Source organism: Aedes albopictus, chromosome 1, assembly GCF_035046485.1.
Source record: "Aedes albopictus strain Foshan chromosome 1, AalbF5, whole genome shotgun sequence".
Taxonomy (NCBI): domain Eukaryota; kingdom Metazoa; phylum Arthropoda; class Insecta; order Diptera; family Culicidae; genus Aedes; species Aedes albopictus.
Genome location: NC_085136.1, coordinates 65,694,842 through 65,716,265, shown reverse-complemented (window position 1 = coordinate 65,716,265; position 21,424 = coordinate 65,694,842). Strand labels below are relative to the sequence as shown.

General features: G+C 43.8%; 2 protein-coding genes across 2 annotated transcripts; one reads left to right on the top strand and one right to left on the bottom strand.

Moving 5' to 3' along the window:
• Positions 1-1,223: 1,223 nt before the first annotated feature.
• On the top strand, positions 1,224-18,581 carry LOC109401920 (fatty acid hydroxylase domain-containing protein 2). The gene is made up of 5 exons (XM_062844692.1): positions 1,224-1,380; positions 2,205-2,452; positions 2,520-2,593; positions 2,648-3,278; positions 17,490-18,581. Exons 2-5 carry the CDS (start codon positions 2,220-2,222, stop codon positions 17,644-17,646), a joined length of 1,095 nt encoding a protein of 364 aa, XP_062700676.1. The 5' UTR covers positions 1,224-1,380; positions 2,205-2,219; the 3' UTR covers positions 17,647-18,581.
• A 260-nt stretch (positions 18,582-18,841) lies between these two features.
• On the bottom strand, positions 18,842-19,716 carry LOC109401921 (uncharacterized). The gene has a single exon (XM_062853568.1). The coding sequence runs from the start codon at positions 19,714-19,716 to the stop codon at positions 18,853-18,855; it is 864 nt and encodes a 287-aa protein (XP_062709552.1). The 3' UTR covers positions 18,842-18,852.
• Between the last annotated feature and the right edge of the window lie 1,708 nt (positions 19,717-21,424).

The following is a 21,424-nucleotide window of genomic DNA, read 5'->3' as shown; positions in this document are numbered from 1 at the left end:
CACTTTTACGACGCGACTGATGTGCAGCGAAAGTGATGTGATTTCACAAGATTTTTTTTGCTATGTAGTGTTGTACTTTTTGCAACGGCGCGCGTCCTGGAAAGTTAACGAAACCTGTCGGATCGCCCTTGAAAGACTCTTTACATCACCCGAAACGTCCCTAAAGCTCCTTGGAACATTTTTTTCTCTGTTCTCTGGAAACTCCGCTAGGTTCCAAGGGGCACCCTCACCTTGGTTTGTCCTAGCCTGTGATGATTGAGGACTCACCCAAGGACGCACAAACAACCCCTGCTCCCTACCCTCCTTTCAAACCGGGACGGGTCGGCCATTTCAGGTCCACCCTTCCGTGCCTTCTAGGGTGCCTAGCTGGGACCCAACTCACGGGCTTTAATGCCTATTTTCTTCCGAATTGTCACCCTCTGGTCTTGCAAATGCCACCGGGTAGCTCCTTCTTCAACGGCTGCCTCTCACTCTTCTGCGCCTGCTTGCTGCGTTGAGTAAGCAATTACTTCTGGTGTCTTCGTTGGGCTACCTGCGAAGGACAAAGGCCTCTACCCGGGTAGACTTCGGCACCATCAGGTCTGCTGCTGTCACTGTTGCCATCAACTTGTCATGGTATTGCTTAGCCAACTTTCAACAGCTCTGCATGTGGTGCTTCCTCCTGTTGCTCTTCGAGGACGCGAAGTTGATTATCACGTCCGATTGTTGCGCAACCACTTCCATGGCAAGCAGTCCTTCTCTGTTTTTGTTGGTGGAACTCGTCAACCCGACGCGTGCCAGTCCGGATCGTAATGGGGTTCTACACACTTGCGCATCAACGTGAACCGAGGATTCAACCGTCTGCCGGGGCAAGCGATTGGCACCTCCACTTCCTTTCCCTGTCCCACTTTGCCTGCAATCTGACGTAGCAGGCACCAGTCTCACTTAGCCCCTCCCCCAAAGCAGCTATCTCATTGGTTCCTTATGAGAGTGTAGCTAATCTGAAGATATTGGATCAGCAACTGCTCAATCAGGTTCGAGGTTAAGCCGTTAAGCATACAAGTGTTTTTAAGCAATTTCTTTGTTACTATGGATGATCAGAATCTATTTCATAAGTGTTACATTAATTGAATATTACAAGGAATACGGTAAGTTCAGCTCCACGCTTAAAGAACCTCAGTTTTACCGAAATCATAATCCACACTGTACGTATCCGTCTCGATGCTCGCTTTGCATCGTATCCATACTCTGTGGCTATATATACTGACCCTTCCAACCAACACAACACACTCCAGCCAGCCCTAGTTCCGATTGTTTTCAACAGTATCACTTTGCCAGTGGTCGAGTGTACGTCGCCAGTTACACTATTAAGGATAAACCCGAAACTTTATATTACTACAGGTGCGTCAGTATATCAAAGTGAAGAAAATGGTTCAAAGTGCCACGAAAACATTCTGTGCTGCTCCGCCTAATTGACCGGATACGCCAAATAGTCGGAAAAGCATCCTCATCAGCTGTTCTTTGTTTTACTCCTGAAGCTATGCAAAAATTGGATGGTCGCCTACTGCGTTTCAAATGTCTGAATGCGTGAAGCGATAGCTATCACAAAGAATAGATCTTTGTTCGTTTTCCAGACTACTTCGATGAGCTGTGATAGTTCTTTGTGTAGAAAATTGTTTGAAACCGAAGACAGATGCATTACATAAGATTAGGCGAACTATTAGTAAACTGAAAATGACGTGACTGATATTGCGCCTTATCTGGTTTTCATTGTTCTCAGCAAGGCGCCTTTGAAGAGCTTGAGTTCCACATTTCATGGTTACTGCAGCGTTGAACTACAGTTTCCAAGCATCTTCATGAATGATTTTCAAACAAAAATCAACGTAGGTATATTGTTATCACCGACGATAAAATTGCATCTTAACGCAAGACCACCGGAACAACATTGGGTTGGAACGGAAAAATCAATTTATCGATTTTCCTTCCACAGTCAGCCGTGTGCTGATCATCACAAGAAAGGCGACTCTCTGTTGTGTTTTCCAATTCCTGTTCTCCTCCAAACGAGATACGATAACAGAGTCAACGCGCGAGAGAATACTCCAACCTCTCCGCGCTCAGCTTGCTTTGTTTGTTTTGGTCATTGCGATCGCGTTCCCATGGTGACCACCTGTTGCTGGCTTTTCGCTCACATGTAGCTTACGACTGTTGTCTTATTTGCTTCGCAGAATCTCCCAACCGAAATGATGGATGCCAGCACTAGTCCGGACGTTCCGGAATCTCCTTTGCCGACACAGCCCCCGACGAGTGCTTCGAAGCCCGACCAATCGCAGCCAAAGCAACAAACTTCGGAGCAACAATCGCAGACTCAACTGGACCCTCAAAACCCGAATCTCCTCTCGTCTTTGTACAGCTTCTTGGTCATTGTGAGCTTCTTCCTAGTAGGCTTCGCAGCGTTCCGAAACACTCTTACCTGGTAACTACTGCTGCTTCTCATGGTTTGCTGTAGATGAACTATTGGTGATCTCTTTAACTCCACACAGGCATCTTCAGAGGTTCTGGGGTGCATCCGGAGATTTCTGGCAAGCCCAATGGGACCGATTTATTGACTTTACCGGTAAGTTCAACACAGTGGGTTCTGGAACCACACTAATCTCTGACCCCGTTCCAGGTGAAGACCCCGCGACCCTCTGGGTTCTCAGTACAACCCTGTTCACCGTGTTCGTGTACTGGTTCTTCGGAGGTATCTACACCATTTTCGACCTAACGTGCAAGCCGGCCTGTATCCGTCGGTACAAGATGCAACCGGGTACGAACGAACCCGTAGACAGGACCCGTCTCCTGAAGGTCATCGCTACGGTCCTCATGAACCAAACCCTGGTCGGAATCCCGATGGCCGTGTTCATGTACCAGGCGATGCGATTCCGGGGATTGAATGACCTCCGTGAGCTGCCCACGTTTCACTGGGTGCTGGCCGAACTGTCGTTCTGCATCTTCATCGAGGAGATCGGATTCTACTATGCACACCGGTTGCTCCACAACCGGCACATCTACAAGTACATCCACAAGCAGCACCACGAGTGGACGGCCCCGATTGCCATCACGGCCATCTACTGCCACCCGATCGAGCATATTTTCAGCAACCTGGTGCCGCCGTTTCTGGGAATCTTCATGCTGGGAAGTCACGTGGCCGTGGCCTGGTTGTGGTTTACGCTGGTCATCCTGTCGACGCTGAATGCCCACTCCGGGTACCACTTGCCGTTCTTCCCGAGTCCGGAAGCGCACGATTTCCATCATTTGAAGTAAGTATGGAGGGGTTTGGGATGCGGGTGGTTGGGGAATGTTTGGGATAGTTTTAACTGGGATTTTTACTGAACCTCCTATTAACTACAAGATGCCGGACTCTCAATCCTGCTATTCCACATCATCCCTGGGAGGCTATGAGCACATTACGAACTGGTCCCAACATACAAGGTACAGATTTTCACATAATCTGGTCGTTATGTCTACTTCGTATGTGGCATGCATTTTAATTGGGATGCGATATACGGGGATACTTTCGAGATGGTGGTAGCATTCGTCTACCTTGGTTCCTCTACGGCGAACTCAGCATCCAGAAAATGGCCCTAGCCAGAAGGATATGGTAGGCATGTTGCAAGAATGTCGGAAAAGAACCTTGTATGGTGCCGTTTGGCCGAATCGTGATCAAAAGAATCAAAAGAAGTTTGTGACATTCTAACTGCCAATATGATCATCAGACACTGGCGTAGCCACAGGGGGGATTTGGGGTTAACAGCCACCACCACCATCCCCCCACCACCCACCAGAGCAAAATTTCTGGAACAAATTTTCAGTATAAAACGCTTTGCGATGAAAAAATTTTTCGGCTGCGCCGCTTGTTTCACACTACGAATACAATTGCTCATTACTGTTTACAAAATGTAAGTGTCAAATCAAAAAAGGTATCATTCACCGTTGAAAACCTCTCCCAGAGACAATTACTGGCTACGCCACTGTCATCAAAAATATTTCCTTCTTTTAGTCATAGGCTTTTCATTTTAGTTTTGATGGTCAGGGAATAGTTGACGTTGAAACCACCGACGGTGTTGAAACTGCCTATATTTTATCAAAGATTTTTCCTTCTGTGACTCATAGGCTGTCCTTTCAAGTTATTCTGAGGCTAGGAACAGAGGAATTGTCACTTAAGTTCATCATTCATTTTTCGGTCAAACGGTATTCGGTCAAATGGCGTTTAGCCAAATGAGCCGGAACCACCTTGTATAATTGGTATTCGACACAGATCCTTTTGGTACATAAAGACGTGGAGCACAGATCGGTGAAGGTTACAGTGTAGTAGCTGGTTAACTCCTCCTATCGCCAGCCTCTCGTACAGGTTCACCGTAACGCGTTGCTTAGGTTCTACTTCCTTGTCTAAAATCCAAGCCACCGAGTTCCGTCCGGCAATCGGATTTCTTTAACACGTCCTTCAAGCTATTTCGGTTACCTAGTTGATTAGACTATGCCTGTCATAATAGTTTCAAATGAACTACATATGGAACTACCTTCTACCTCTGATACGGGTATTCGACTTTCATCAAGGCTGTAGACTGTCGCGATTACTGCATCCAACTGGAGAATCTTGAGGTACGTCTCAGCATAGTCGATGCCCGTGACTTTGATCAGTAGACGAGACTTGTACCTCTATGTGAGTCATACGAGACTGGTTTTCACCTTTAAAACCCACATGTAACGGAGGGCTTTCCGTTTTTCTGGTACACTGGAACTTCCATTAAGGCAAGTTCTATTAGTTGGAAGTTAATGGGAGAGTTCAAGTTAAAGGAATGAGGAAGGCATGGGAACCTTATTGAACTGTCCAAATGTATCCAAGAACTCTTTTGATTATAGGGCATTGGATCTAGAAGCATATCTACATGCTGGTCATTTGAAGCACTTTGAACAGAGTTCATGCTCACCCGGGCTCCCTATGCAATTATGTTCGGTCAAATGGTAAATTACTGTTTAAGGCCTCCATGAACTCCATTAAGTATGGGTTGTAGTATCTACAAACGTACCCAGTGATCTTCCTCTGTATTTATTACGAATATGGTTTTTTAGTATTCTCATAATCATCTCTTAAACTCTCTTCTCTTAAGACCCTAAAGCCACCCAATTCCAATGAAATTTTCGGAAACTTATCTTAAACCCCTAGCAAATCAGCATGAAGCCCACTGAAACTCTCTGAACTGCCTTGAAAACCAATTTAAAACCCCATAAGAACCCTGTAACTCTCATGAAAACTTCCGAAATCCTATGAAATCACTTGAAATGCCTTCAAACTGCTGTAACATTACAATGCTGATACCCCTGAAAACTTCTCTGAAACCCCAGAGTGGAGGCTCGTAGCCGTGCGGTTAGGGTCACCAAGCTTATAATCGCACCATGCTATGGGGTGAGGGTTCGATTCCCGCTTCAGGCGTAGAACTTTTCGTGAGAATAGTTTCTTCCCCGTTTCCACTGGTACATGCTCCGTTGTCCGTTGTCTAATGTTAAGTTTAAAACAGTCTGTACAGCCGAAAGCTGAAGACGTTGTCCGTGTCCTTTCAAACTCCGTAAAACCACCGGAAGCTCCCTGAAGCTCCCAGAAATTCTCGGGGAGCTCTCTAAAACTTCCGAGAATTCCTCTGTAATCCATTGAAATACTTTGAAACGCCATGAATCCCTTTTGATCTTCTTCCCCTGAAGATACAGTATGCGGCAGGAAAAAATGCGAAAGTGTTTTTCAACTTCAAACCTCATTTTCGTCCATTTGACATTAACCAATCTATGTTTCAACGTTCCATGATCTATAATAGGCTAGTTTTCTGAAAAGTTAATTAAAAAAATTCCCATTTTGGTCACTAACCTTTACAGGCCGGCGCCTGAAGATGAAGACAACCAGAATTTTCAAACCGCAGAAAATCGCACAGGTCGCTAAATTTCGCATCTGATAAAACAAAATTTTTGATTTTCTCTACAATACCATTAAATATATGTACTTATTTCATCTGGTATGTGAAACTACATGGCTCTGGAACAGTGTGGTCTGGTTGTTCATCGAATTTGAGCTAATTTTGATACTGTTATAGTCATTTTGTTTAATGACCATTGGGCGCGCAGTTTATTGATATCCGCTTATTAGGCCTACATTATCACATGTTAAACATCAAATATGTTCATTTTTATTTTTCAGTGCTAGAATATAGACATTGACTGATACACTGTCATGAAAAAATAGTCATATATATCCCATATTTAGCGTGTAATAGTGCCTTGAACTTTTCGCATTTTTTCCTGCCGCACCCTGTATTCTAAAACACCGGGAAACTACTCCTCTGAAAGTCCCAGGAACGCTTTGAAGCACCTAGAAACCACCCTCGTACCGCTTAGAAATTTCAGGAAACATCTCGTAAACCTAGTGTAGAATTAGCATTAAGTTAAAATTCACAAAAAATACATGAAAAAATCTCGTAAACATTCGGAAACTCCCATTAATGTCTCTGAATCCTCCTAGATCACTCTGACACACACTGAAGCGCGTCGGAAGCCCTTTGAAACTCTGAAACGCCATAAAATCCAAAAAAAAACCTTGATGCTCACAGAAACTTCTCGTAAACCCCCGAGAAACCCTCTGAAATACCTTCAAAAGCTATAAACCTTCTCTGAACCCCCTTGAAGCTACCTTGAAACACGTGGAAACTCTTCCAACTTTTCCCATCGAAGTCTCTTTAAAACCCCTACACGCTTAGAAGCACTTTAGAAACTACTCTCACACCCCCTTAGATTTCAAGGATCATCTCGTAATCTCACGGGAAACCCTCCGGAATGAAACAAAAATCCCCCAAAGCCTCCCAAAACATCCTGAAACTCACTGGATTGCTTTAAAACCTCTTCAAATTTCTCTGAAACTCCTTTGAATCACCATGAACCCCGCTTGAGCGCCCCTGTGTTCTCTTCGAATACATTGGGAAGCCTCTGGCACTCCCTGAAATCCCCGAAACCTGCTGAAACGCCATGAAAATCTCCCTGGAACCTATCTGAAATCCCCTTAAAGCTCTTCTGAAAGCTTATGAAGCCCCTGAAATCAAAGGGAACCCATCTGATATTATCTAAACCAACACCCCTTCCAAACCTATACCCCCCCCCCCTAAACGCATGGAAAAACTCAGAAATTCATCAGGCCCTCGCCTTAGGTCTCACGGGGTGTTCGAGAATAGTTTCAGCGACTTCCAAGAGACTTACTTGATGGGTTTAATCACCGTTAACGAGTATATCTCTTTATTGTTGATATTTCTCGGTGAACGAATAAAACAAGTTTGTTTTATTCGTTCACCGAGAAATATCAACAATAAAGAGATATTGACTTCCAGGAGAGCTTCAACGACTCTCATGAGGTCCAGGAGAGATCCAGCGGATCTCAGGGGTGGTTCAGGGAGCATTTCAAATGGTACAATGAGGTCTCAGGGGCATTTAAGAGGGTCTAATGGTGTCTAATTGGGTCACAAGGCGTTTTAGGGAGCTGCAGGGGGTCTCTGGAGTGCACCAGAGAGTCTCAAAGCCGTTCAAGGGATCTCAGGGGCATATTAGGGCGTATAAGATGCGTCTCGGCGGGCTTCAGATACATTATAATGGGTCCGAGGTGGTCATCGGGGGATTTCGGAGGCGTTTTAGAACATTTTCGGCGGATCTCAAAGGCGTTACGGAGTCGTTTTTAGGAGTTTTGAGGAGTCTCAAGTGTGTTACATGTTCGAGAGGGCTTTAGAATGATTTCGGTCTCGGTGGCATTTTAGGAAGTTTCAAAGCATTTTTGGGAAGGTTTCAGATGCGTTACGGAATTGTTCTTAGGATTTTCAGAGACTTCTTCACAAAAACATGAAACGCCCTCCCATAATCCAATAGAAATATCCTTGAAATCTCCGCATTAGAAATGCCCCTAAAATCTCATAAAAAAAGGTTTTCCAAAAACATTCTGATGGGATCCTGACCTGAAATGCCTCGAAACGCTCCTAAAACTCCGTTATCCTATTTAAACGCCCTTTAAATAATCATAATCAATTTGAAATATCCCTGAACCCCCTTGGAGCGCCATTAAAAGGCTCCAGAAACCCCCTAAAACGCACATGAAAACTTTAAACGCACCAGGGAACTTTCTAGAAACTCCCTTGGTCCCATCTCAAATACCCAGGAGCAAGACCTTTCCTCGCGAACTTATTCTTCTTCTTTATGGCTCGACGTTCGCATTGGAACTTGGCCTGCCTCTCTTCAACTTGGTGTTCTTAGAGCGCTTCCACAGTTATTAATTGAATCTTTGCCTGCCATGACATGAATTTGCACATTGGGGAGCAAGTACAATGATACTCTATGCCCAGGAAGTCGAGAAAATTTTTCCAACCGGAATGGGAATCGAACCCGTTGTCTCCGGATTGGCAATCCATAGCCTTAACCACTAGGCTATCTGGAGACCCCAGTCCTCACCAACTTGGTTCCCTTATTAAAGCCGTGACTTAATTTATGCACAAATGCCCTGTTTTTATGTCCTTCACCCCCAGCCAATGACACACAAAGAGGTTCCAGAGTATTGTGCATAAAAAATGTAATAATGCCGGTAACTATGGCAGCAGTGGTCGGGGGAACGTTTATATAAGTAAGAGCAAAAGAAAAGGGTATCAAGTGGTTCAAAGTGGTACCAGGGGATTTCAGAGGCGTTTGAGGACATTTCAAGGGGAATAAAATATGGTTTCAGGAGTGTTCCTGGGATGTTTTAAAGAGTTTCGAGGAATTTTCAGCGGCGGTTCAGGGGGTATATTCTGGGGATTTTCTGGGACATTTCGATGGTGTCCGAAAATTGCAGGGGCGCTTCAGTGTTTCAGAAGGGTATGTAAAGGATTCCATGGAATTTTGGGGGGCTTCAGGGGCTTCAGAGGGTTTAGGGGGTTTCAGGGGCGTTTCAGGCGGCCTTAGGAGATTTCAGGGGGTCGCAGGGGCGTTTTAAGAGTGTCGCAGGGGCACTAAGGGATGTCTAAAAAGTGTTTTACAGTATGCGGCAGGAAAAAATGCGAAAGTGTTTTTCAACTTCAAACCTCATTTTCGTCCATTTGACATTAACCAATCTATGTTTCAACGTTCCATGATCTATAATAGGCTAGTTTTCTGAAAAGTTAATTAAAAAATTTCCCATTTTGGTCACTAACCTTTACAGGGCGGCGCCTGAAGATAAAGACAACCAGAATTTTCAAACCGCAGAAAATCGCACAGGTCGCTAAATTTCGCATCTGATAATACAAAATTTTGGATTTTCTCTACAATATCATCAAATATATGTACTTATTTCATCTGCTATGTGAAACTACATGGCTCTGGATCAGTGTGGTCTGGTTGTTCATCGAATTTGAGCTAATTTTGTTACTGTTATAGTCATTTTGTTTAATGACCATTGGGCGCGCAGTTTATTGATATCCGCTAATTAGGCCTACATTATTACATGTTAAACATCAAATGTGTTCATTTTTATTTTTCAGTGCTAGAATATAGACATTTACTGATACACTGTCATGAAAAAATAGTTATATATATCCCATATTTAGCGTGTAATAGTGCCTTGAACTTTTCGCATTTTTTCCTGCCGCACCCTGTAGAGGGTCTCATGACGATTCGGGGGATCTCACTGGGTTTATGAGACGTTTCAAAGCGCCTTAGAGGCATTCCAGGGGATTTCAGAGCATTTTGGGAGGTCTCAGGAGGATTCATAGGGTTTAGGAGTGTTTTACGAGTGTTTCAGCGAGTCTTGGGAGGGTTCAGGGGCGTTTCAGGATGTCTTAAAGGTGTTTCAAGAAATTACAACGGGTTTCAGGGGGGTTTTGAGGGTCTTAAGGGCAAGTCCGCTTTGAGCGCTCAATGCATACTGAATTTGCACCGATCATATGGTTGGTGACGAAGTATGTGTCAGTCGAGCTTCAATATCTACATTCAAAAAACAATACACGCACACTTGTTGTTCGTTGGCCGCGAGAGTGCGGGAGATTGGCATCTAAGAGCCGGAAGAGAGATAAAATTGTAAAAGACGGACCCGATTAGGGTGGTGCTTCGAATCCAGTTCGACTTTCTATTCTGCAGAGTTGTAACTTGTTCTGTAGCTTAGCTGATTAATGCGCCGGACTAGCGATAACGGAGCCGTGGGTTCGAATTCCACCAAAACGAGTGGTAATTTTATCACAAATTTATCTCTAAATTTGCCAATTAAACGTACTTTTCCTAAAAATACTTCAAGTTTTTACTTCTGAGTCTGTCTTGGTTCGTCGTTGCATCCGCGTCGTCGTCCTGTGTGTGTGCTTTTAGAGGAAAAAACTAGTTTTTGTGCGAGTCGGTCGTGTGATGCCAGCAGCGGATGACATTTCAGTCTGTCTTGGTTCGTCGTTGCATCGCGTCGTCGTCCTGCGTGCGTGCTCGTCTTCGTACGGGGCGGTTAACCCTTATGTGGCCGGCAGGGTACCCGGGTACCCAGCACCCATTTAAAATACACAGTGTAGAAAAAAGCAAAAAGTTTGCCGGCCACATAACGGTTAAGTGTGTTTTTAGAGGCAAAGTGGAAGTGCCGCTTTTTTCATTCGGATCGGCCGCGTCTTCGTCGACAATTTGAATGTGCACATCGTCGTACCCGTGTGTTGTTGTAGCGGTTCAGTGTGATTTCGAGGCCAGTTTGTGGAAGATGCTGCAGCACATACGCACTGGACACTTCGAAGGATGTTTATTGGTGAGCTCGTTCCATTTTATCACAATAATTAATGCTATAGGATGTATAAAATTCTGCACTGGGTTTTGTGTATTTATCTAACAAATATTGAAAAGTTCGTCACGTCATGTGTCGGCGCTAGTTCCAAATGCACATTTAGTTGGTAATAAATATTTTTTGCATGTACACAAAAATTTGAATGGTTCGTCATCTTCGGTGTCGACATTTGTAATATTTTAGCCCAAATGAATAAATGTTTTGACTCAAATAAACGTTGCATGAATTTCTGGAAAAAAGAGAGGGTCGGTAAAAGATAGACGGCGAACCATGCGGTAAGATCTTTCTGATTTATTTATCCCGTGTTATTTTGTTAATACTTGTGAATCGATCGCGTTCAGCATTGTCTCACGCGGAAACGCAAACTACAGATGCGTCGGTGTTTAGCATTGTGTTCTCCTTAGTTGCGAATGAATAACTTATGTAGGGTGAGTTTTGAGGCACAATAGATCGCGTTCGTCGTCCAAGGTTTAGAAGGGTATTTCTTCGCGAGCGCATTATTAATCGCGAATCAAAACATTACATTCGTTCACCACGTCGAAATCCTCAACACATCTCCATTTCCCCTGTCCAAACTCCTAGTGATTTCTCGTAGTAACGCAGAGAATTCCTCGGTTATTGGCCTAAGCGAGAATCACGTCATCATTTCCTTCCCTATCCTCAATTGACCTGCATTCGGACGCGGCCGGCGCTGGTATTGCTTATTGAAAAGTATTGGGATTGCAGCATTTACACAATGAAGAGAAAGCTAATCCCAAGCATCATCTGTTGGTTCTTTGTGTAAATGCAGTTGTCCTTGCAATAACAGAGGAGCAACCGCGGGCGGTCAATCATGCTCATGCTCATGCTCATGCTCAAATACTTCAAGTTTTTACTTCTATTTCAGACATACTGGCCGACTGGTATAGCCGGAAAAGGGCAATAAAATCATTGTCATTCAGGAGAGTTTCAGAGGTTTTCAGGGTTTTTCAGGGGGTCTCAGGAGGATCCAGAGACGTTTTAGAGGACCTCAAGCACGTTTCAGGGAGGCTCAAAGATGTATCAGGGAATTACAGTGGGTTCAGTGAGATTTAGATGATCTCAAGAGCGTTCTAAGGAGGATTCAGGGGCGTTTCAGGACGTTTAAAGGGATCTCAGAGCAATCAGGGAGTTTCATGGAGCTTCAGGTGGTCTCAGGGACATTGTGAGGATTGTCTCGAGGTTACAGGGGATCTTAGAAGGGGATTCAGAAGGCTCAGGAGAATGCAGGGTCATTTGACGGGGATTCGGGTTTTCTCAGGGGTGTTCCAAAGGGTTTCAGGTACCGCTCTGGAGCTCCTTGATGCCCCCATTGAAAGCCCTTTGGAATGCCCTTGCAACGCACTTAAAACTCACTGAAACCACCCTAAGCAAAGCCCTCTTGACTTACCCTGCAGCACCACAAAATCCCCATAAACCCACTGAAACCCCCTACTTTTATGCCAGAGAAAGACTCTAAGCTCAACTATGCACTATGGTCCTCCGGAAAGTAGGGGGTTGGTGCCCGACCTTACGAGCCAACCGTAAAAAAAACGGAAAATCAGCAACAGATTAATACGAACCGAGACCAACGGCAACGACCCTTACGAACAAAAAGAACTTGCGATTGGAAACTCGGTACTTGGAACTGCCGATCTCTCAATAGACTCTACAGTCAGGATCTATCATGGTGCTAACATCGACTCCGACCACTATCTGGTGATGGTCAAACTGCGCCCAAAACTTTCCGCCGTCAATAATGTACGGTACCGGCGACCGCCACGGTCAAACCTTGAGCGACTGAAACAACCGGATGCGCAGAATCTCGAGGCCGCGTTGCCAGACGACAGTACCATCGGGTACGTGGAAGGGGTCGACGAAACGAATGGTTCAACGAGGAGTGTAGAGCGATTTTGGAGAAGAAGAACGCAGCACGGGCGGTAATGCTGCAGCATGGAATCCGGCAGAACGTGGAACGTTCAGAAGCGGAACCAGCTCACCCGCCTCTTTCGAGGGAAAAAGCACAGCCAGGAAGAAGCAATGCAACCACTGTACCGTTCCCATGGAACACGGAAGTACTACGAGAAGCGTAAGGTATTCCGCAACGGCTTCGATGCAGGGATAACGACGGAAGCCTCTTGACGGACGGGCGTGAGGTGATCCAAAGGTGGAAGCAGCACTTCGACGAGCAACTGAATGGCGTGGAGGAAGTAGGCATAGGAGATCACGACAACAGAGAGATCGACTAGGCCGGTTGATATTCAGGATCTGGGAAACCGAATAGCTACCGGAGGAGTGGAAGGAAGAGGTTATCTTCCCCATTCACAAGAAAGGCGACCGTTTGGAATGTGAGAACTTCAGGGCGATCACTATTTTGAATGCTGCCTACAAAGTGCTATCCCAGATCATCTTCCGTAGTCTGTCACCTAAAACGAATGAGTTCCTGGGAAGATATCAAGCCGGCTTCATAGACGACCGGTCGACAACGGATCAGATCTTCACGTACGTACGTACGGCAAATTCTGTAGATATGCAGTGAATATCAGGTCCTAGCGCATCATCTCTTCATCGACTTCAAAGCGGCATACGACAGTGTCTACCGCACAGAGCTATGGAAAATCATGGACGAAAACAGCTTTTCTGGGAAGCTGACTAAACTGATTAAAGTAACGATGGACGGTGTGCAAAACTGCGTAAGGGTTTCGGGTAAACTATCCAGTTCATTCGAATCTCACAGAGGACTGCGACAAGGAGACGAACTCTCACGCCTCCTCTGAAACATCGCTCTGGAAGTGTGATGCGACGAGGCGGGAACAGCTTTCACAAAATTCGGTCAATTTGTGTGCTTTGCGGACGACATTATTACCAGAACATTTGGAACGGTGGCAGTGCTGTACACCCGCCTGAAACGCGAAGCAGTAAAGGTCGGACTGGTGGTGAATGCCTCAAAAACAAAGTACATGCTGATCGTGAAGAAGCTGCGGTTCAAAAAGATTCACCCACGCACCAAATGAATCATGTACAAAACGCTAATTAGACCGGTGGTCCACTACGGATACCAGGCATAGACCATGCTCGAAGAGAACCTGCAAGAACACCTTATTTCCTGTAACATTGTTTAGCACTACAGTAAGGACCCGATTTTGTCAGCCCCTGGTAGCATTTTGGGCTGACAAAATCGGATACCTGACAAAATCGGGACATTTTTTAAAATCATTTTTTATTCATGAAAAATTGTTCTGAGCACGTCAGAGACGGAGATAGGTGTGGAGGGTCTGCTTTGGGTTCGTTCAAATATTACGTAACGAAAATGGTGGTGGGGGGGTTTCCAGCGCTTTGTTACGCTTCATACAAAATTTTAAAATTTCTCTTTCAAAAATAGTTACGCGGTGAAGGGATAGCGGATAGGGTCTAAAATTGCCAAATTTTGCGTTACGTAATATTTGAACGAACCTTTTGTGGTAAAAAAATCGAAAGTGTGATAAGGGCACAGGAAAAAATGGTATTTGGCAAAGTTAACGTTTAGTGCTTTTTTACAGCAGAACTATTGAATCTTTTATTTATTTTTCTTATTGTCATAACATCCCTACTGGAACACAGCCTTCTCCTAGCTTAGCAATTGTGGTCTATAGAAGACAGTTGACACTGGTTAGCGCAGTTTAAATCATCTAACTTTAGCTGTCAACGAATGCAAATGAACCAACATCTGATTGACAAGTATAGACATTCATACTGTTCGAATTGGCTACGTTTCCGCTGCCTTTTCACTTTAATTTCCAGAGCCTTATCTCTAAAAAATCTCTAGAGAAATCTTTGAAGAAATGTTCGGATATGCGGAACGTAACCCTCAAGACATTCCTGAAGGGATCCCGTAAGTAGTTTCTGCAAAAACCTTTACAGGAGCTCCGGATAAATCTCTTAAGTAATTTCTGAAAGAATCCTTACTGCAATCTCCGCAGAAATCTCTAGAGGCATTTCTTTAGCATTTTCGAGAAAAGCTAAAGCATCTTTGAAGAAATCTCCTCGATAAATCCATGGAGGAATTCCTGGAAAAAAATACTGGGTAAATATCTGGAGCAGTTTAAGGAGAAACCATAGCAGAAATGAATTGTTAAATTCTTGCATGAATTTCAGAAGAGTTTCCAACAAAATTTTCTAAAGGAATTTCAGAAGCAATACCAAGGGATTTTCGTAAAGAAATACCAAGAGGTAACCCTGGAAAAATCTGAAGCGGGACCCCGGGATATCCATAGAGGATGCCCAATTGGGAAATCTAACAGAGGAATCATAGTGAAATCTCTAGAGGAATTCTTGTATGAGTAATTACTGAAGGCATTAATAGAGGAACATTTTACGAAATTCTTAGAAGGATCCCTGAAGGAATCCTAAGATGAATTCTTAAAAAAAATCCCTAAGAAAATCGCTAGATTTATTCATCAGAAGGTTGGCTCCAGGGGCACGTTCTCTTCCATTTGGGAAATTTATGCCTTCCGTAGATTTATCCATGGACTAAAACACGCAGTTATTCATATAGGAATTTTTTGCAGAAGTATCTACAGAATTCTCCTAATACATCACTAGAGGAGTTCCTGTAGAAATTACTGAATAAAGTCATACAGGAATACCAGCAAGAATTTCTGAAGGAATCTCAGGAGTTCGTCAACGTGGGGTATCATAAAAAGAATGCATGAACAATTCTTAGTGAAATGTCTGAAAAGGCTCTTATAGAAATTTCCAGAAAATTTCTTGGAGGAACAGAAATGTATATAGAAATGCCAGCAGGATGCCTTGAAAGAATCGCTAGGAAAATTCCTGGATAAATCCACTGAGAAACTGCATAAGGAATTATTGGAGAAATCCTTGGAGAAACCCCTGAATACATCGCTGTAGGAGTTCATGTAGAAATTTTTTTAAAAAGAAAGCTGTCAAAATATTAGCAAAACTTTTGGAGGAATCCTAGCAGGAGTTCCAGAACAAGTCTCAAGGAAAGCTTCTGGGGAAATCACAGAAGGAATACCTGAGAAAATCTTTAGACAAACTTTAATGAATCGTTATAAAACTCCAGGAAGAATTCCTTCAAAAATTTCTGACGGAATTCTTGGAGAAATACCAGCAAAAAATCTTACAAGAAACCACGAAAAAGTTCTTGAAGAAATCGCAGCAAGAATTTTTGGGGAAATCCCATCTCGAATTCCTTAATGGTTTCTAATGAATACAATTCTCACAGCAATTTTTTAAGCTATCCAAACAGGAAACACATGTAAAAGAGGGCGGAACAACCATTGAATGTCTCAACTTCTTCCACCCCGTCTAGGCGTATTTAAATTTATTTATACAAATTTATCCCGTTATCAGATAGAAGGGAGTCTGCTCTATCTGTTACTGGTCAGAGATTACATGAAAAATGGGCCATGTGCTCAGAAGGAAGGGAGAAGCAAAAATTCGAAATGATTGTTGCGCCCTTTTTAAATGTTAGCCTACCTGAATGAATCCAAACAAGTAAACCTAGAGGAATCTCAGAGATGCCGGAAAGAAGTAAATAGATTGACTTGTAATCACAACAACAGGAAGCGTTTATTGTTTGTTCTGTTCCAGAGGAAATTAAAACGAATAGTCTTGAAGCCCATATAGCCGATGTGGTAAGCGCACGTGCAATCAACAAAACCATGCTGAGGGTGACGAGTTTGATTCCCGGTTAGCTCAGAATCCATTTCATAATCGACATTTCCTTAACTACCTTGTGTATAAAATATCTTCCCGACTACTTCACGATATATTTACATATGCAAAATAAACATTGGCTGTGGGGGATCTCAGTTAAAAATTGTAAAAGTTCTCATAAAATACTAAGCTGAGGAGCAGGCTGTGTCCCAGTTGGAACGTTACGCCAAGAAGAGAGATAACTGGAATCTTTAAGCAATTTAAAACAATATTGGTTTAAAACATTGGCGAGGGTTGGGTGCTAAAATTGTCACAATGTTTTAGTTTGCAAAAAAAAATTTGGCCGTTTTCAAAAGTTACACGAGTTTTGTTCATTGCGTAATTTTTCTATGACGCCTAAAGACATCAACTGCATTAATAATGATTATAAAATGGAAATCCTGAATGAAATACAAATTTATGTTTTACTTCAAAAAAGGCTGACAAAATCGGGTCAAAAAGCTGACAAAATCGGAGGTAGACAAAATCGGGGGCTGACAAAATCGGGTCCCCACTGTATTTTGGGAATCCATTCTTCATTCAAAAATAAAACGTCATTCTGCCATTGATTCAGACAGTACCGGAACTGAACAAAATATCCTCCCCGGTCATTATACGTAGTGAACACTGGCGCAGTCTTGGGCCACGCATGATTGGCATTTGTATAAATCCTTCGCACATTGTTTTGATTCAAGCTTTCCTGTGCTTACGCCATCACACTCTCTTCATTGTTGCCGTGAGTTTGTTTCTATTCTGCTCTTGCCATCCTGTACCGCTTTCTGTTTAACCGGGAACCTGTGACTAGCAATCGACTTCTGGCGACGTTCTTCTCTCATTTGTCACTCAGTGACATTCTTCGACAAACCTGTAAGGTCGTCATCGGCACCGTACATAAATAATGTTGGGCGCAGTACATTCATCAGTGAGAAGTTTTAGCTCAAAATCAAATTCCGCTTCTCTAATGATTAACCCACTTCTCGTCCACTTTCCACAGATTCAACCAATGTTTCGGCGTCCTGGGGGTCCTGGACCGGCTCCACGGCACCGATACCTTGTTCCGGAACACCAAGGCCTACGCCCGCCACATCATGATGCTGAGTTTCATTCCGGCCCGGGAAGCCTTCCCCGAACCGGCCAAGAAGGCCTTCTAAGAGACACTCCCTGTCTCTTTCTCACTCTCTAACTATCTCTGTCACTATCTGTCACACTGTTGTTGTAGAACGCGAGTACATCTCCAATCAATCAATCAATGAATCTCTGTCTACGTGTGTATTCGTGTGCGTGCACCTTGAACACTGATCAAAAAACTTACCCCCATACACTGCTGTGTCATGTTACATCACTACCTACTACTGTTGTTAGATAATTACGATGATGCTAAACTACGAAACGGTTCGGATGGAAGGGTGATGGGGATTGGGATCCGAAAGCGGATGGTTGGGGAGAGTTGGGTAAAACGCTGGAGACGCTACATTCGTGTAGATGATACAATTCTAGATCGTTTTAGAGACTTTGAAACTAAGCTGTAGGTAAGGATTACACGAATTGCGCTTTAGAAGCGTCTCTCTGGACACTGTATTTTGCACCGAACTGCATATTTTCGAAACAACGCTTCGTCAGTGCTTTAGTTTAGGGTTTCTACTGGAACGAATGTGCAAAACTAGGTAAATGCTAGGTCTAGTTTCACTTTTTCGTTCAAACGAAAAAGTGAGAATAGAATTTGTATGAATAAGAGAGGGGAATAGAGATAGGAGAATTACACTCATATTCTTTCATTTACACAATTATACACCACAAGACTGTGATTAGATGGAAAGCTAAAAGCAAATACGCCTATTTCTTTCATGACTTTTAGACCTAGAATGAGGAAAGTGAAGCTTGGCGGTGAAACTATTTTTCAAACCCATTTTGTGAAGAAAACCCATTTACACTAACATCACTAACTACTTACTCATCGAAGAACATACACTACTAGACATATACTACTTGCACTCAAAGTGTACACACCAAAAATAAGTAAAACTAAATGCATATATTTTCATCGGATTTAATGTATGGGAAATACATGGTAATTCTTCTCAGTGTAGTACAGTGTCTGTTCCATCGCTGAAAGAAATCGGGAATCGCGCTACTTGGGCGGTGGCTTCTATATTCGTCTGTTTTCCACTATAACTCAGTCAATTTTGAACCAATTGACACAATTTTTGGAATGCGGTGAGATAGGTATAGTATCTACCCGTGTACAAAATTTCAAGTCAATTGGTTCAACATTGACTGAGTTATAGTGGAAAACAGACGAATATAACAGACGAAGAAAGCCACCGCCCAAGTAGCGCGATACCCTCCCCCACAACCGATCACTCAAACAACTTGCCCAAATCTACCAGACTGTCGACGTAGTAATCCGGAACGCATTCCTCGTCCCCCTCCTGCAGCATATCGTCCTTGGTAGTTCCTCCGGACAATACCAACAACTTTCGGAACCCGCAACGACTGGCGAAGACCATGTCCTGTTGCATCATATCTCCCACAAACAAGACCCTTCCGCGATCCTCTATCCCAAACAGTTCACCAACCGAGCAGGCCAACTCAACCCCCGGCTTACCCAAGACCGTGGCCTTCCGCCCTGTAGATTGCTCCAGAACGTCCAGGAAATGTCCCGGACCGATCAGGTTAAACCCCCTCCTAGCATGCAACACCTTATCGGTCGCCCCCGCGATCAACAAACACTTCGGGTCGTTCTTCAAGTACATCTCGGCCCGCAGCAACTTCGGGTAGTTCACGTTGAAGTCCACGTCGATCACGACGGCCCGGACCGAAGCCCGGTCGTGCACGGTTGCGATGATCTTCTTGAAGGACTCCTCCAGCGGATGATCGGGACCCTCGATCAGCTCGAAGCCGGCGTTGATCAGGACGGTCTTGAATGGCTGCGTAGCCAGGCAGAAGATCAATCCCTGGAAGTGAATCGACTTCAAGTGCCGCACGATAGCCTGCGCGGGGTGAATGATGTCCGCCGGGGTCAGGGTCACGCCCAAGGTACGGAACTGGGTGGCGTAGTGATCGAACGTCCGAACGCTGTTGTTGGTGATGTAGCGGAGCGTTTTGCCATGGGCTCGAAGGCTTGCCAGAGCTTGTCCGATGCCCGGGATCGGTTCGAAGACGGTCCAGAGGACACCTGCGTAGGAGTTGAACACACGGATGAATGACCTTATACCCTTCATTAACCTATGATGACCTACCATCACAATCGCAAATGACACTCGTTTGAAGAAAGTTCCAGAATATGCGGAATCTGCCGGGACGACATTGCTGCTTGACTTATACGTTCCGGTTCTACCGAGATGCACAAATCAACTGATTCCTAATTGGCAATATTGATCATTCGATCGATGATTGAATTCCGTCCAGCAGCGCACAGTAGGGCAGTGAAGTTGGATCAGCGCGCGGTTTGTACCGTTCATAGGATAAGCGACAACGGAGGATTAAATTACCTATATGATTGTAGAGCTAAAAGTACACGTGATCGATGAAGAATCGTGGCAGCATCAGCCTCGATCGACTCGGGGATCAAATTTCTTCCGACACCTTTCTGCCTTTCTCGTACATCGTGGTGAAGAGGATGTAGATGATACAGTCAGGTCTTTCTACGCGGTTTTGATTTACGCTTCCGTATAAATGAAAACTTCATACATAACTTTCCGGCTGGAAGTTTCTAAAGGAACCCCAGAAGGAGGTCGTAAATACTCGTACGATTCTCTGAAGAAATTATTGAAAAAAAGTCTAATAAACCACTGTACGAATTTCTCAACCCTTTGGAGCCGACGGGGTCATATATGACCCTAACATAGAAACGGCTGTATAAATTCACCGATTCGACAGAATACTGTCTTCGGCAAAGTTGTTGCAAATTGAGTCCTCTATTGGGGAAAAATGGGAATATTTGTATTTGGGACTTCATTGATAACCTAGAACATCCTGAACACCATGAAATTTGGAAAAACGAAATAGTTGACATACCAGTCGTTCTAAAAGCTGAACTTGGGCGTGGGTTTCATTCATATGTATGCATTTAGTCTACGTCAAGTATATCAAAAGGTACTTAAGAGAGTTCGACTGATATGTGTGAAAGGTGTTTTATATTCTGGGATGTTCTACGTGTTCCAACCTGTCCAATAGTGAAGTCCTTCAAATCTACAAGAACAATTTTATGTATTTTCGCCACAAATAATAGCACTGCATAACCTGCTGGGATCCATGAAGCTCTTGTCATCTACGATGTCATTTACAGACACTATAGGGATATTCCAGGTCAGCCAAACTACCTTGGAGTTCAGAATTTCAGGTCTACACTCGTAACAGTAGCCATATCTGTCATACTGAGTAACGTTGCATAATCAACCGCAGTTACTGGAGTAATCTAAAGTCTACTAGCTCATTATGAACTTTCGGAACATTCAGGAATGTCCAAACTATTCTATAATGAAGTCTGCATAAAGTCTGTATAAAGAATAGTAGTAGTCTGTAACAGAAGTCTGTATAAAGTCTTTATGTGTTTTCGCCATAAATAATGGTATTGCCTAATCTGCTGGGATCCGCGAAGCTCTTGATATCTCAAATATCACTTAGAGACCCTGCAAGGATGTTCCAGGTCAGCCAAACTACCTTGGAGTTCAAGACATCAGGTCTACACTCGTAACAACAGCTTTGTCTGCTATACTGAGTAACTTTGCATATTAATCCGTGGTTACTAGATCAATCTGAAGTCTACTTTATAAACCTTTGAGTCATTTAGGTTCGACCAAACTATTCTATAATGAAGTCCTTCAAATCTACAAGAAAAACTTCATGTGTTTTTGCCATAAACAATAGTATTGCATAATCTGCTAGGATTCGCGAGGTTCCCAGAATCTCAAATGTCATTTAGAGACA

What these genes read in the sequence shown, in the direction of transcription:
- LOC109401921 (XM_062853568.1), bottom strand. Translation starts at nt 19,716, where the DNA reads ATGAAGGGTATAAGGTCATTCATCCGTGTGTTCAACTCCTACGCAGGT.
- LOC109401920 (XM_062844692.1), top strand. Translation starts at nt 2,220, where the DNA reads ATGATGGATGCCAGCACTAGTCCGGACGTTCCGGAATCTCCTTTGCCG. An exon ending in TTCCGAAACACTCTTACCTG is followed by an intron (nt 2,453 to 2,519) that starts GTAACTACTGCT and finishes AACTCCACACAG; the next exon opens with GCATCTTCAGAGGTTCTGGG. An exon ending in CCGATTTATTGACTTTACCG is followed by an intron (nt 2,594 to 2,647) that starts GTAAGTTCAACA and finishes ACCCCGTTCCAG; the next exon opens with GTGAAGACCCCGCGACCCTC.